The sequence below is a fragment of the Mchenga conophoros genome, linkage group LG12 (assembly GCF_057382185.1).
Source record: "Mchenga conophoros isolate Kocher_MC1m ecotype Shallow Benthic linkage group LG12, M_conophoros_male_GT1.1, whole genome shotgun sequence".
In the NCBI taxonomy this organism is placed as follows: Eukaryota; Metazoa; Chordata; class Actinopteri; order Cichliformes; family Cichlidae; genus Mchenga; species Mchenga conophoros.
The window spans coordinates 6,542,355-6,554,717 of record NC_140537.1 but is presented as its reverse complement, the minus strand read 5'-3'; the positions used below and the strand labels follow the sequence as shown (position 1 = coordinate 6,554,717).

Below are 12,363 nucleotides of genomic sequence, written 5' to 3'. Positions count from 1 at the left end.
AAGTCTCAAATCAAACAATTTTTTTTTAGATTTTGCAAGGAAAATGGAAAATGGGTGCAAAAATGTATTGAATCATGTACAAACATGCTCGAAAATACAGTATGGAAAACAGATTTTGCAAAACTTCAAGTTTCAATATTTGGTACAAGCCTGGAAAATCTTAGGCAGCTTTCTTGTCATTCCTGTAAGAAGTGTTCAGGAACAATTCTTCAGGCTTCTTCAAGGACATTCAATTCAGCTTTGTTTTTAAAGTGCCAAATGACAAAGACAGTCGCCTTAAGGCCATTTATACTGTCAGGTAAAGACCCTACAATAATAAAAAAGACTGAGAGATTCAGAACTCTTCTGCCTTTTGTTCCATTCTCTGTCAGGATGATCCCACACTGCTTCAGTAATGTCTATCCAGGTGTGCTTTTATTGCTTTGGCAGTGATCATATTCACGCTCAAGAATGGTGTTGTTGGCAATCAGATGGTTTCCAGATGTTACATGGTGGTTCAAAATCTGACCCAGTACTTTTCTGTCTTCATAATTCCATCAATTTTGGAAAGATCGCCAACACCACTGAGCCTCTACTGTTTTTACAGATGGCTGTAGACACTCCCTGTCCCTCTCACTCAACCTCTCTGTACATACTGATGACAAACCAAGAACTTCAGAATTGGATTCATCACTCATAAGACCCCTTACTGACTTACTGACTTTTGTTCTTGTGTAACTTCCTCGTCCTTTCCTCTCTGTTTCCCTTCATTAAGAATGGCTTCCTAACAGCTAACCTTTATTGACACCATTTCTGATGACACTTCTGTCTCATCAAGATATGCCAAGTTTTTAGCAAACATCTTTTTGAGAATCTTGCTGTACAAACACTATTTTATGCCTGTCAGACTGTCTTTGGTGTTAAGATGAAGAAATTGGAGCGAATGCTGTGCTTTTGTAACAAGATGGTAACACAATACAGAAAGACATTTTAAAATTGATTCTTTGCCAAGTTGTCTGTTATGTGTAGATAAAGCTTATTGTTGTGTCTACACACACAACACTCCATCAGTTGAGTTAGGTGCCTTTTCTTTCTTTTCCTTTGTATTTTTAATTGAATGATTCACAGGTCAGTGTGAAGGGGCATAATACGCACACAGACACAAAATGTCTCTAATAAAATGTCAGGTACAACGACTAGACTGAAAGTTGGTGAAAAATCAGCAAATATCCCAAAGAAACCCTTTGGGAGACTTTCGGGAAGCCTGAAGAACTGTTGGACAAGACTACTTTTAAAAGAATGACTTTTAAAGAAAAGGCGAGAAAGCGAGACGGAGTTGAGTCAGGGGTGGTGACGGTTCATACCGGACGACGGGATTTAAAAAGAGCGCACATCCCCCTGAAATCTGCACCTTTGTTTATGTCACGCAGGGTTTGAACCTCGCCCGGGGCTAGAACATTACATTTCCACTCAACATACATTATCCAGGTAATAAAACGCGACAGAGCTCTGGTACCGAGCACTAACCGGATAATTGTCCCTCTGTGTTAGAAAGATAACCGGCTTAACTGATTCAGAGCATCTCAAGTTGCACAGCAGACACACCGTGTTTAACGCGTGACATCATCACCATCATCACGTATACACAGCATGCTTTTAGCTGTCTGACCCCGAAGAGGAAACTGAGGTACAGCCAGCCTGTTTTATGGAGGGTGTGTGTGTGAGAGAGAGAGCGAGAGACACTCACTTGACCGGAGCAGAGCGAGAGTAAAGAGCAGATCTCATCTTTGTGAAGTGACAAAAGCAGGAGTCTTCTTTCTTTCAGTGGAGACACGTCGATCAGAGCTCGATGGTGTGTTTTTATTATTGAGCTGCGCTTTAAAGTCAACTTTACAAAAAGAAGAAAAAAAAGTGAAGTGCAGCTGGACGGAAAATTTAAGGCGTGAATTGAAGAAGTTGGTCGCTCAGTGGGAAGTGAAAACCGTCATTTGCGTAATATTTTTAAGTCGACTTTTTCTGTCGCCTCGTTTCATCAAGTACCTTTGGATATCAAAATTTTGCCATTTGTAGGAAAGGAAGCCTGCGGAGAGAAAGGTAAGCCGTGCGCGCCGACTGACTGCATCTTGCGCAAAAATGAATTAAACGCAGACTTCACTTTCACTGGCAGTGCTTTCAGTTTTCACACTATGAACACGTGAATGAACATTTTCATGTAACAGTCGTATTTTTGCTTTAGTGCCCACGGCAAGATGAGAAACAGGTGAGGTTTCTGTGGAAACTGATGTCTAGTGCGTATTTGCATACTGTGGGTTTTCTCAGAGGCTTGCAGAAAAAAAGTCTGCTGATAGTGATTCCACAAAATCCCCGGTGAGCTTATTATAACACGGCCTGTTGAACACTTAACCTAATAAATGAAATACTTCATCTCTTAAACCTGTATTGCGACCTGGGCTTCCTCTGCAACCGGAAGACTCGAGATTCAGTAATAAAACAGCTGTAGTGCCGTAATTAGTTTATGTTGCACAGAAATAATGCAGCTTTGCTTGTCCTCACAATCAATTACATCATGTTCAAGTGCAAAAGAAGAAGAAGAAAAGACATAAAAAGCAAAAACAAACGAGCAAAACATTACCATCACAGTATCAGGTACCCCTGTTGTCCTGCAATCATTGTTTTTATGACACATAATCTGAATAATTCTTCTAAAATGCAACATATGAAATGATAACAGCACTGCTGGCGCTGTGGTCCCTCTATTAAAGTGTCAAATGTTACATATGCTTAAATTAATTTGTTTTTAACAAGTCTCCTCCCTAAGGTGTAGTAGCATGTACATGTTAGAGTGGAGGATGTTGATTCATAAACTATGTTACATAAACTGGTGACAGTGGTCACAGAACAGTGTGACATCATCTGTGAAGTCAAAGATGTTACCTAGCAACTAGAGACCTTGTGAAATGGGAACACCACTCATTCAAAGTACCCCGACCGGACAGTGCACTTGGTCAGGGCCTGAGCTGCACAGCCACCAGGTCTGAGGCAGAAAGAATAAACGTTTGTCTCCATGTGAAGAACACACATACAGAGATTCCTTGATTTATTAGCGAGATTGCCACAACAGGTGGGGGGTCACTGTGCACAGCTGCTTTCTGCCCCTGGTGTCTTCATGTGAGTAACTGTGGCCATGAGTCAAGTGCAGACACAAAGACAGAGTCAAGTGGACTGTGTCACACAGCAGTGACCACTCTACTTTACTCGTCTTTTGTGATTTGTTACAGGCTGTTACTTGATGTAGGACACATATTCAGTGTGTGTTTAGTTTCATCATAAACTGGGTGTTGTTTAATAAGACTGGTTTTATAAGTAGACATCAGTTAACTGTCACTGTTTAGACCAGTAGGCCTGTTTTCAACACTTACCACAAAATATCCATAACTTTTTTCTAACCATTCATCTAGAAATGTTTCCATTTTTTTCAGCAGTTGCGTATCCATAAAATTTTGAACCATTAGTTTTTATCTTTAGCTTTCATTTATCCAGTTCTATGCTACACGACTCTAAGCTACACATTTAAGTATTTATCTACTATGTATATAACTATAAGATAACCTAATAAAGGTTATCTTATCTTATCTTATGTCTAATTTAACAACTATGACCTGCTTCAACCACTACCTACTCTTGTCGTTAGCTTTAGCAATTTCACCTGTAATATCCAAATATTTAGTTACTACTTTTATCCAATACCATTATCCAGTTTACAGCTACCTGCTAATTCCAGCTAACAGGTATTTATTCATAATTGCAATGCCCTATTTTCACTCATTTATCCATCTGTTTTAGGCTACTTTAAATCCCTGTTATCCAGTAGCTTACTCTTCGCTATCAGTATATTTTTAACTATATCTAGAGCCTAAGCTAATGGTTTAAGCTAACACTCGTTTTGTTTGAAGGGTGTCTCTCCCTTTGTGTCTTTACTTTTTACATTTTGAGCTCTAAGTCATTACAAATTGTGAAGCCAAAAATTGGCATATAGCTAACAATGACATTGCCTTCATAATAAATCGGTCAGACTTGAAAATCCATTTTTTTTGGCTAATTGTTTTAGCCCAGTTGTTAATTTCTTGACACACTCTCACCATAAAATCTACTGTTTAAGCCCAGATTTCATTATATTATTTAATCAGACTGTAATTTTGATCACTGTTACCTGCTTCTCAATATGCTACGATGCTTTAGTGCAAAAGAGTCAACACAGATGCTCAGAGATAGTGAGGCGACTCACTGTGCTTGCAGCAGTATTGGCACTTTGTATGGACAGCATAGCGAGAGCCTGCGGTGACAGGAAGCTCAAGTTTTAATTTTCTCTTGTGCAGTGGTAAAGGGTGGTGATGTGCTGTGGTTTATTATTGGTGTGCTGCATTGGCTGACTTCTTCTTTATCTTTCTCAGTACAAAGATACTAATAAATATCAATATTTGTACAGATTTCATCCCTCAAAGTGGCTGCTGTGAACCAAAGCTTGCACCCTAACCCTGTCTCACTATTACTCCCTGGAGCTTCTCTGATGTGTCTCATAATTTTATTTTAGGACAGCTTCTTACTGTGTGGCTAGCATGGGAGAATCACTGGTGCAGTTTTAAGAAATTCATGATTTCCTTTCTTGTCCTTTGGGATTATTACTGTGAAGTACTGATACATAAAAAACACTGGAATTCTAGTCGCACACCAACATCTCTTAAAACAGCAACAGTTAAAACTTTATTTATAAGCCCTTTGGAATTAAAAGGATATCTCCTGATGACACGCAAACGTGGAATAGCAGTATTTTAGTATTAATGGCTCATCTAACCCTGAGGGAAAAGCATGACTGGGAGAGCAAAGACCTTTGTGTTCCATCACAGCTGGTATCTTTGAAAACTCAGTCTAACCTTCACAAACATCCCCTCAGAGGGAATTCAGCAGCACAAAAACAGCTTCTATTTGTAAGCTCAGTGAGCTGCGTGCTGACGGCTCAAAGCTATCAAGGCATCTAAACTATAGTCTGACTGAGAATAGACCACAAGCCATATCAAACTTCCAAGAATTGTGCTACAATTCTTTTTTTCCCTCTCGCTACGATATTTCACCCAAAAATGTTTACAAAGGTGTTTGCTCTTATCTGCTTTTGTACTGCAGAGTTGTAATACTGCTCGTATGAAGCGTACTTCTTTTTTGACAGCTTCCTTATCCTGTTGACAGCAAAACTTAACTCTATCCAAAACTGCAAGTCACGGAAAAGAGAAAAACATGCTCTAAACTCATGTTTAAATGCATTAAAAGCAACACTTTACCAACACGCTTGCAGACACAGTTCCATACTAATGTGTTTCCACCCATTTAAACTTATAGAAAAGAAGATTTTAAATATGAATTTACCATTTTCCATCATCACGCTTATTCTCTTTTGGATCATTTTGTCTGTTTCTTGTAAAAGGTTTAATTTTCTTTGATTGGAGTTCGGTTTTATCCACCTTTTTGTTATTTGTTTAAGTCTTTTTTCTCAAAATTCAGATCATATCATTCCCACCTCAGATGAGGTCAATGAGAGATTTTGTGAGTATAAAATATTTTACCTTTAAAAACAGAGCTTTTGAAAATAAATTCCTTTATGGCACAAAAAGCCCTTTGATTCACTGTATTGCATCATTTAATGTGACTTGAACCAAAAAAGCCATCTGCTATCTACAAATACATTGTACTCAGCATTAAGACTTTAGTCCTATTTGATCATTAGAAGTCATTTCTGGGGTCAAAAACGATATTTGTTTTTCAAAGAAATTTCCAAATTCCAAAATAAGGAATTGGTAGTTTCAAGATCAGATTACATTACATGTGTTCCTTTCCTTTGTTGGTTATTTCTGTTCCCTGTTCATCTTCCCGTTTTATCATTATTTTACCTTTTGTTGCATCCTAATGATATTTTGCAAAATAGGGAAATCTTTTCAAGTACGAAGCTTAACTTTTTCTTCTTCTTTTCTTCTGTTTTTTTCCCTCTTTTGTTTGTGTGTGTGTGTGTTCCTGTCTAGCTATCCTTGTGAGGACCAAAATCTGCATTCTACTATACTTGTGAGAACCAACAGTCACTTGTGAGAACACACATACCGGTCCTCACAAGTTTGAAGGCCTTTTTGAGGCTCAAAATGTGGCTTTAGGGTCAGGGTTACAATTAGGTTCTGGTTAGGTTTAGGGTAAGGGGCTAGGGAAACCATTATGTCAATGAAGATAGCTGCCTGGGTTGGTAAAAACAAACCTAATATTGAAATATTACTTTTTAATCATATTTGGAAAAATTGCTAACAAAGAATTGATCATTTATACACATATAGTCATATAATCACGTATAATATTAATAATAATAATAATAATAATGGATTGCATTTATATAGAGCTTTTCGAGAACCTCAAAGCGCTGTACAATTCCACTATTCATTCACTCTCACATTCACACACTTGTGCTTTTCAATAAAAGCACAAGTAATACATTTATTTACTTATCTTTGGTCTTATCTGTTTTGAATTGCCTGAAAGACAGCAGCTACAAAACCCACTACGATACTCTGAGTGTGACTCATCTCTCAACGCGCACTTCCTGTGGTCACAATGTTTCGTTTTAGTTTTAGCGCTCACAGAACTGAGAGAATCGCATTTTAGCCGTCGTATAATACTGTACAGCATGCATTATAAAACTGGACACACAGGATTTTCACTGTAGCAGAACCTTTTGTCCTGAACCTGCTGTAACAAATAATAACAGTAAATATCTAACAGCTACATTTACCAGCATGTAGCATTTACACTGTGTACAGCGCAGCTTCTGGAATCAACACTAACATGTTCACATACTTTGTAGAATTGAGGCTTTGCAGTTTAGTACAGCCAGCCTTTTAGTTGACCATCTACAGTTATGTTAAGGTCATAGTTAACTGTTATAACTGTGAAAGGTGATTTTTACTGTAATATTAATGTACATTTTCAAAATAAGCTGCTGCATGGACGTGCCTCAGACGATAGCAGGCTTAAGGCCAATGCAGCGTCACACCTCTGAACTTTCTATTGTATGTGATCACAACTGTTGCAGAAGTAATCCATAAAACAGGTTCACGTTGAGTTCAGTGCCCATTTCTCTTGAATTATCACAAGATAAGATCGCATTTCTTATTTTTCCCTGTTTTTTTTACTAGTTGAAAATCTTTATCTACCACAGGAGTCAAGGTCTGCTGTTCTTGGCTACACAAATGCTGGAAATCACATCGCAAATCCACGACAATCAAAGTCTAAACAAAACATAATGGATATAAACTTCTAAATTGAGTGTCTGAACTTAAACATCAGAAACTGTCACAAGTCTGTGCTTGTCAGAGCAAATCTGAATTATGTTGCAGTATTGTAGTATAACATCGGATTTTAGCACAGTATAAATGATTCAAACTGCATTTTGACAGCAGTTTGCTACAACGTGGAGCCGTGCATGCTCGTGCTGATGGAGGCTACACAAGTTGCTCTCCCACTGCCCTTTTGCAGGGTCAGAAAGACTGTTTATAGGAGGCATCAGCAACTAAAAGTCTCACACAACCGAACAGTGACATTGCTTCTTTTTTTTTGCAGGGTAATGTGGCTTTATGAAAGGTGTCTGTGGTTTTATTAAAGCTGCTGATGCTTCTGGAAATATTGTGACTATATATAAGTGTACCCTATAACGCCCATATAAGTGTACTTCATAACTGATAAGAAGGAACCTGTATTGTGTTTGTAGATCTTTCAAATGCAAACAGGGTGCCTCGCTTTATACCTAATACAAAGTCCCATATTCACTTCCTCTACTGTAGGAGCATTTCTTCTTTTTCACTTTTGCACCTTTTTTTTTTTATTTCCAACAGAGCGATGTCACTGTGATGTCTGTTGCTGGCATCATCTCAGCCTTTCAAGGAGCTCGTGGGAAAAGGACGCCGAGGGGAAGGAGCTGAGGGGAGAGGACAGCAGAAGAGCTTTTTTATGAGGACAGAATGGAGGTGACTGCACCCTGCATGCGGAGTGATGATAGCTCCATGTGATTCATTTTTCTTTTTCAGTATTTTAAGCTGAGCAGGTGTGAAGGAGTCACTGTTTTGTGGAATCTAGTGGCTGTTTCTCTGGAGGTGACAAGGCTGAGTTCAGCAGCTGCTAGGCTGCAGCTATGGACGTTGAGGTGAGATTTCCTCCCCCCGCATTAGTGACCTCTTCGCTGTTTGCCTCATCATGCGGGACAAATTTTTCTACATCACCCTGGAGCTGCTGATTGCCATCTTCTCAGTGCTGGGAAATGTGTTGGTCTGCTGGGCCGTGGCCCTCAACAGTAACCTCCAGAGCATCACCAACTTCTTCGTGGTGTCGCTGGCTGTGGCCGACATCGCCGTGGGCGTCCTGGCCATTCCCTTTGCCATTGTCATCAGCATCGGGTTCTGCTCCAACTTCTATGGCTGCCTGTTTATTGCGTGCTTTGTGCTGGTTCTCACACAGAGCTCCATCTTTAGTCTGCTGGCCATCGCTATAGATCGCTACATTGCAATCAAGATACCACTCAGGTCAGTAACCATGAGGAAAAGTGGATCATTTATCATTTATTGGTGCAAAATTAATGAGTTAATAGAATAAGTGAAATCCTTTATAACTGCATTATTACGTGTGTTAATAAGGCACCAATAAACAGTTGATTAGCATTAGTAAAACAGCTGATTACTACTTAAAAACCATTTTTTCAACATGTCCAAGCACAGAAAGAAACGAAGATCAGATTTGGAAAACAAAATAGGAACGTTTTAACTCTTAATTAATTCTTACTTTAGTCCAATGTGTGTTTTTAATCAGAAGCAGTAGAATTCTCACGATGACGCCCAACGTTTCATTTCATTTCTGTCGGTTAAAACATTTGACATTTGAACCAGATATTCCATGGCTGAATAAGACTGTTCAGAAACAGCGTCTCCCACAGGGCAAATTCCCCCCGGAGCAATCAAACAAATATCGCTCTAATTGCTTACACAGACTGTGTAAGCCTGTTTTGTAAACTTACTTTTATTATTGTAATGTAAAAATAACAACAAAAAAGCTCCAAACCCAGTGAGATGTTGATTTAACATGCAAATTTGCCAACGACGGTGCATCTGCAGACCTGACAGAGACAGTGATGCTGTGACCTCATCGTTACCGCACTGCTGCGCCGGTCAGACGTCTCGCCCTTTAGGGCTCGAACACACTCCTCCTGCTGAACATACGTATGTGAGGGCTCTTCTGCGTTGTGTTTGTACATCCCTAAAGAGGGGGGGGGGGGGGGGGGTGTTTTTGCAGTATTAACCTTTGCACTTTAACATCTGAAGAATGTGATAGAAACAAGCCAAATGTCTCAGCTGCTCTCCCACACTGTGCTACAGGCGAACCAAAAATAGGCTCCTTCCTTTGAGGAGTCCTGAGTCCTGAAAGACTCAGTTTGTTTATTCTTGTCTCTTGTAGTTCCGGTATGAGAGTTGCTTCCCCGGAACGATCGCATAAGCAAATGATAAATCAGCGGGGTACTTTCGTATACAGTAATAATTAATTCAAACAAGGGACGGAAGCTTTCTTATGAGGTTTATAGAGGTCATTGTGGCAGAGGGAAACAAACCTTTATCTCTGAGTTCTCAGGAGCTGAAAGACAATTGAAGCTTGACACGTGTATTGTCTCCCTGTCCAGGTACAACAGCTTGGTGACAGGACAGCGGGCTCGAGGCATCATTGCCATATGCTGGATTTTATCCATCATCATCGGTTTGACCCCCATGATGGGCTGGCATGGTGGGGAGTCAAGAAACGGCACCAACGAAACCAAAAGCAGCCCCTGCCAGCCGGGCATGATGAAGTGCCTGTTTGAGGATGTTGTCGACATGGAGTACATGGTCTACTTCAACTTTTTTGCTTGTGTGCTGATCCCCTTGCTGCTAATGTTGGCCATCTACCTGTGTATCTTCATGGCAGCTCGCCACCAGCTCATGCTGATTGAAGTAAAAGCGTCTCATGGGGAAAAGTCCCGCTCCGTCCTGCAGAAAGAGGTCCAGGCTGCCAAGTCTCTGGCCATCATTGTGGGCCTGTTTGCGGTCTGCTGGCTTCCTTTACATATCATTAACTGCTTCACCCTCTTCTGTCCTCAGTGTGATCGTCCTCCTGCTTTGGTTATGTATGTGGCCATTATCCTATCCCATGCCAACTCTGTGGTCAACCCCTTCATCTACGCCTACCGCATCCGAGAGTTCCGGCACACCTTCCGTAGGATTATTAGGCGGCACATCCTGGGGAAGCGGGAGGTGTTTGAGAGCAGCGGGAGTAAGCGGAACTCTACTCACAACAGCATCACGGACTCCATCAGGCTCAAAGCAAATGGCCTCAGCTTTGACCTTTTCACAGAGCACAGCAGCAGTACCTGTGAGAACTCCTGCCGCTGTCCTGCTCACATCTCCCCTTTAGAGGGTGGTCTGGCAACAGTGTCTCACCCGCCTCTGTCAGTTGTTATCGCCCACTGCCCCAAAGTGGGGACGTGTCCACTTCAAGCCCTCAGGCAGACTCAGCTCCCGGCGGGGAACGACTGCTCTGAACCAGAGATCCTGGAGGAAAACTGCAGACAGAACCTCGCCCCAGCACAGGTTGCACTGCTGTTCAACACCCAGGACAGGAAGAGCTGCTGTAGCGAGCTAGATAAAGTGCACTGATCTATGCGCCGCAGGGATCATTTGCTAATTCCTCGCAGTTAGTTGTGAATGTCTGCTCAGGATCACCATGAATCTCTAATTTCCAATGGGAGTACTGTAAACAGCTGACAGACAATGAATGTCACTCACTGAGATAAACGAAACAGGACTGAAAACTGTCTCTACTATTTAAATACAGTGACATGTCAATTTAACTCAGAATAAGTCTAAAAGGCACCGCTATTGTTACCGGAAGGCTACGTCTTATCAACCCACATGACCGGGGGTGGTTTGTAATGTGCAGCCACTTCACAAGTTGTTCTGTGGAAATTTCAACACCATCCATGAATGTATGCTTATTTAAGTCAAATTCAGATGATACAATTGACACAGTTTGATGAAAAATGGGAAATTATCTGCAGATGTCCATTACTGCTCTCTATGTTCTCACAAGTAGACTGGCACCAAGTGCTGTCTTTAAATAAATCCTTTCACACTTTTAATGTGTGCTTGCTGTGTATACATTTTTGCAATGGCTGCAATATCCCTGTCTTTATTCAGGAGCTGCAGGAACACCTCCAGACATCCCACTGGCTTTTCAGCAGACAGGCTCGTGATCTGGTCATTCGGAGAAATGGTGGATTAAATTGTCATCATTTTTGGCGTTTCTTTATTTTTGCAGTTTTTATCAGAACAGCCCTTGAGGCCTATTCCTTGTTAAAGATTTCACAGCCAAAAAAGATGTCCTGTGTCCTCCTGTGGGGCAAAGGACACAGGAGATCTTTTGAGCTGTAAATCTTATCTCCTCAGCTGGATCACCTCATCTCAAATAAGAAAACTTTTTTTTTTTTTTGCATTACGGCCGTGAAACTTTATCTTCATACAATAAATACTTTTCTGGATGTGGTTCTTTTGAATGATGGTCCACAGACGCACTTTCAAGACATTGTTTTGCACTGAACTATGAGGCAATGATTGAATGTCAATGTCTCAAAACAATGAGATAAAAGCCAAAAAAATTTTATTTGTCGTTCTTACCATCAAATTGAATCAAGTTCTATAATTTTTAAAAGATACATCATAAAAGGTTACAACAATGATTGTTAGATTGTGTAAAAAAAAAAAGCCCAGTATTAATAAAAAAAAAAAAAGTGACAATGCAAAAGACAACTAGTGACAATTTTTGAATGCAATACAGTTGAATTTCACAACACTGCAAAATAAAGTCAGTAGAATACTTCTTAACATTAAATATCACTAAATAACTCATATGGCGAGCTCAGCTAACATTGGATGAAAAAACAATGAAAAAAACAAATATATATATATATATATATATGTATATATATATATATATATATATATATATATATATATATATATATATATATATATATATATATCGGGTCCTCTACCAGAGGCCTGGGAGCTTGAGGGTCCTGCGCAGTATCTTAGCTGTTCCCAGGACTGCGCTCTTCTGGACAGAGATCTCCGATGTTGTTCCCGGGATCTGCTGGAGCCACTGGCCTAGCTTGGGAGTCACCGCACCTAGCCGCACCTAGTGCTCCGATTACCACGGGGACCACTGTCACCTTCACCCTCCACATCTTCTCGAGCTCTTCTCTGAGCCCTTGGTATTTCTCCAGCT

The 12,363-nt window shown here is 40.4% G+C and overlaps 1 protein-coding gene across 4 annotated transcripts; it reads left to right on the top strand.

The window, feature by feature from the left end:
* The first annotated feature begins 1,736 nt into the window (after positions 1-1,736).
* Positions 1,737-11,834, top strand: adora2aa (adenosine A2a receptor a). 4 transcript variants are annotated; one of them, XM_085293500.1, is made up of 4 exons: positions 1,737-2,073; positions 7,899-8,030; positions 8,140-8,582; positions 9,728-11,834. In XM_085293500.1, the coding sequence occupies exons 3-4, from the start codon at positions 8,257-8,259 to the stop codon at positions 10,734-10,736; spliced, it is 1,335 nt and encodes a 444-aa protein (XP_085149626.1). In that variant the 5' UTR covers positions 1,737-2,073; positions 7,899-8,030; positions 8,140-8,256; the 3' UTR covers positions 10,737-11,834. The 4 variants fall into 4 exon arrangements, with proteins under 4 accessions (XP_085149626.1, XP_085149628.1, XP_085149627.1 ...); XM_085293502.1 differs by having other exon boundaries at positions 7,899-8,582; positions 9,728-10,082; positions 10,182-11,834; XM_085293501.1 differs by lacking the exon at positions 1,737-2,073 and adding an exon at positions 3,092-3,147 and having other exon boundaries at positions 7,899-8,582.
* The last annotated feature ends 529 nt before the right edge of the window (positions 11,835-12,363 follow it).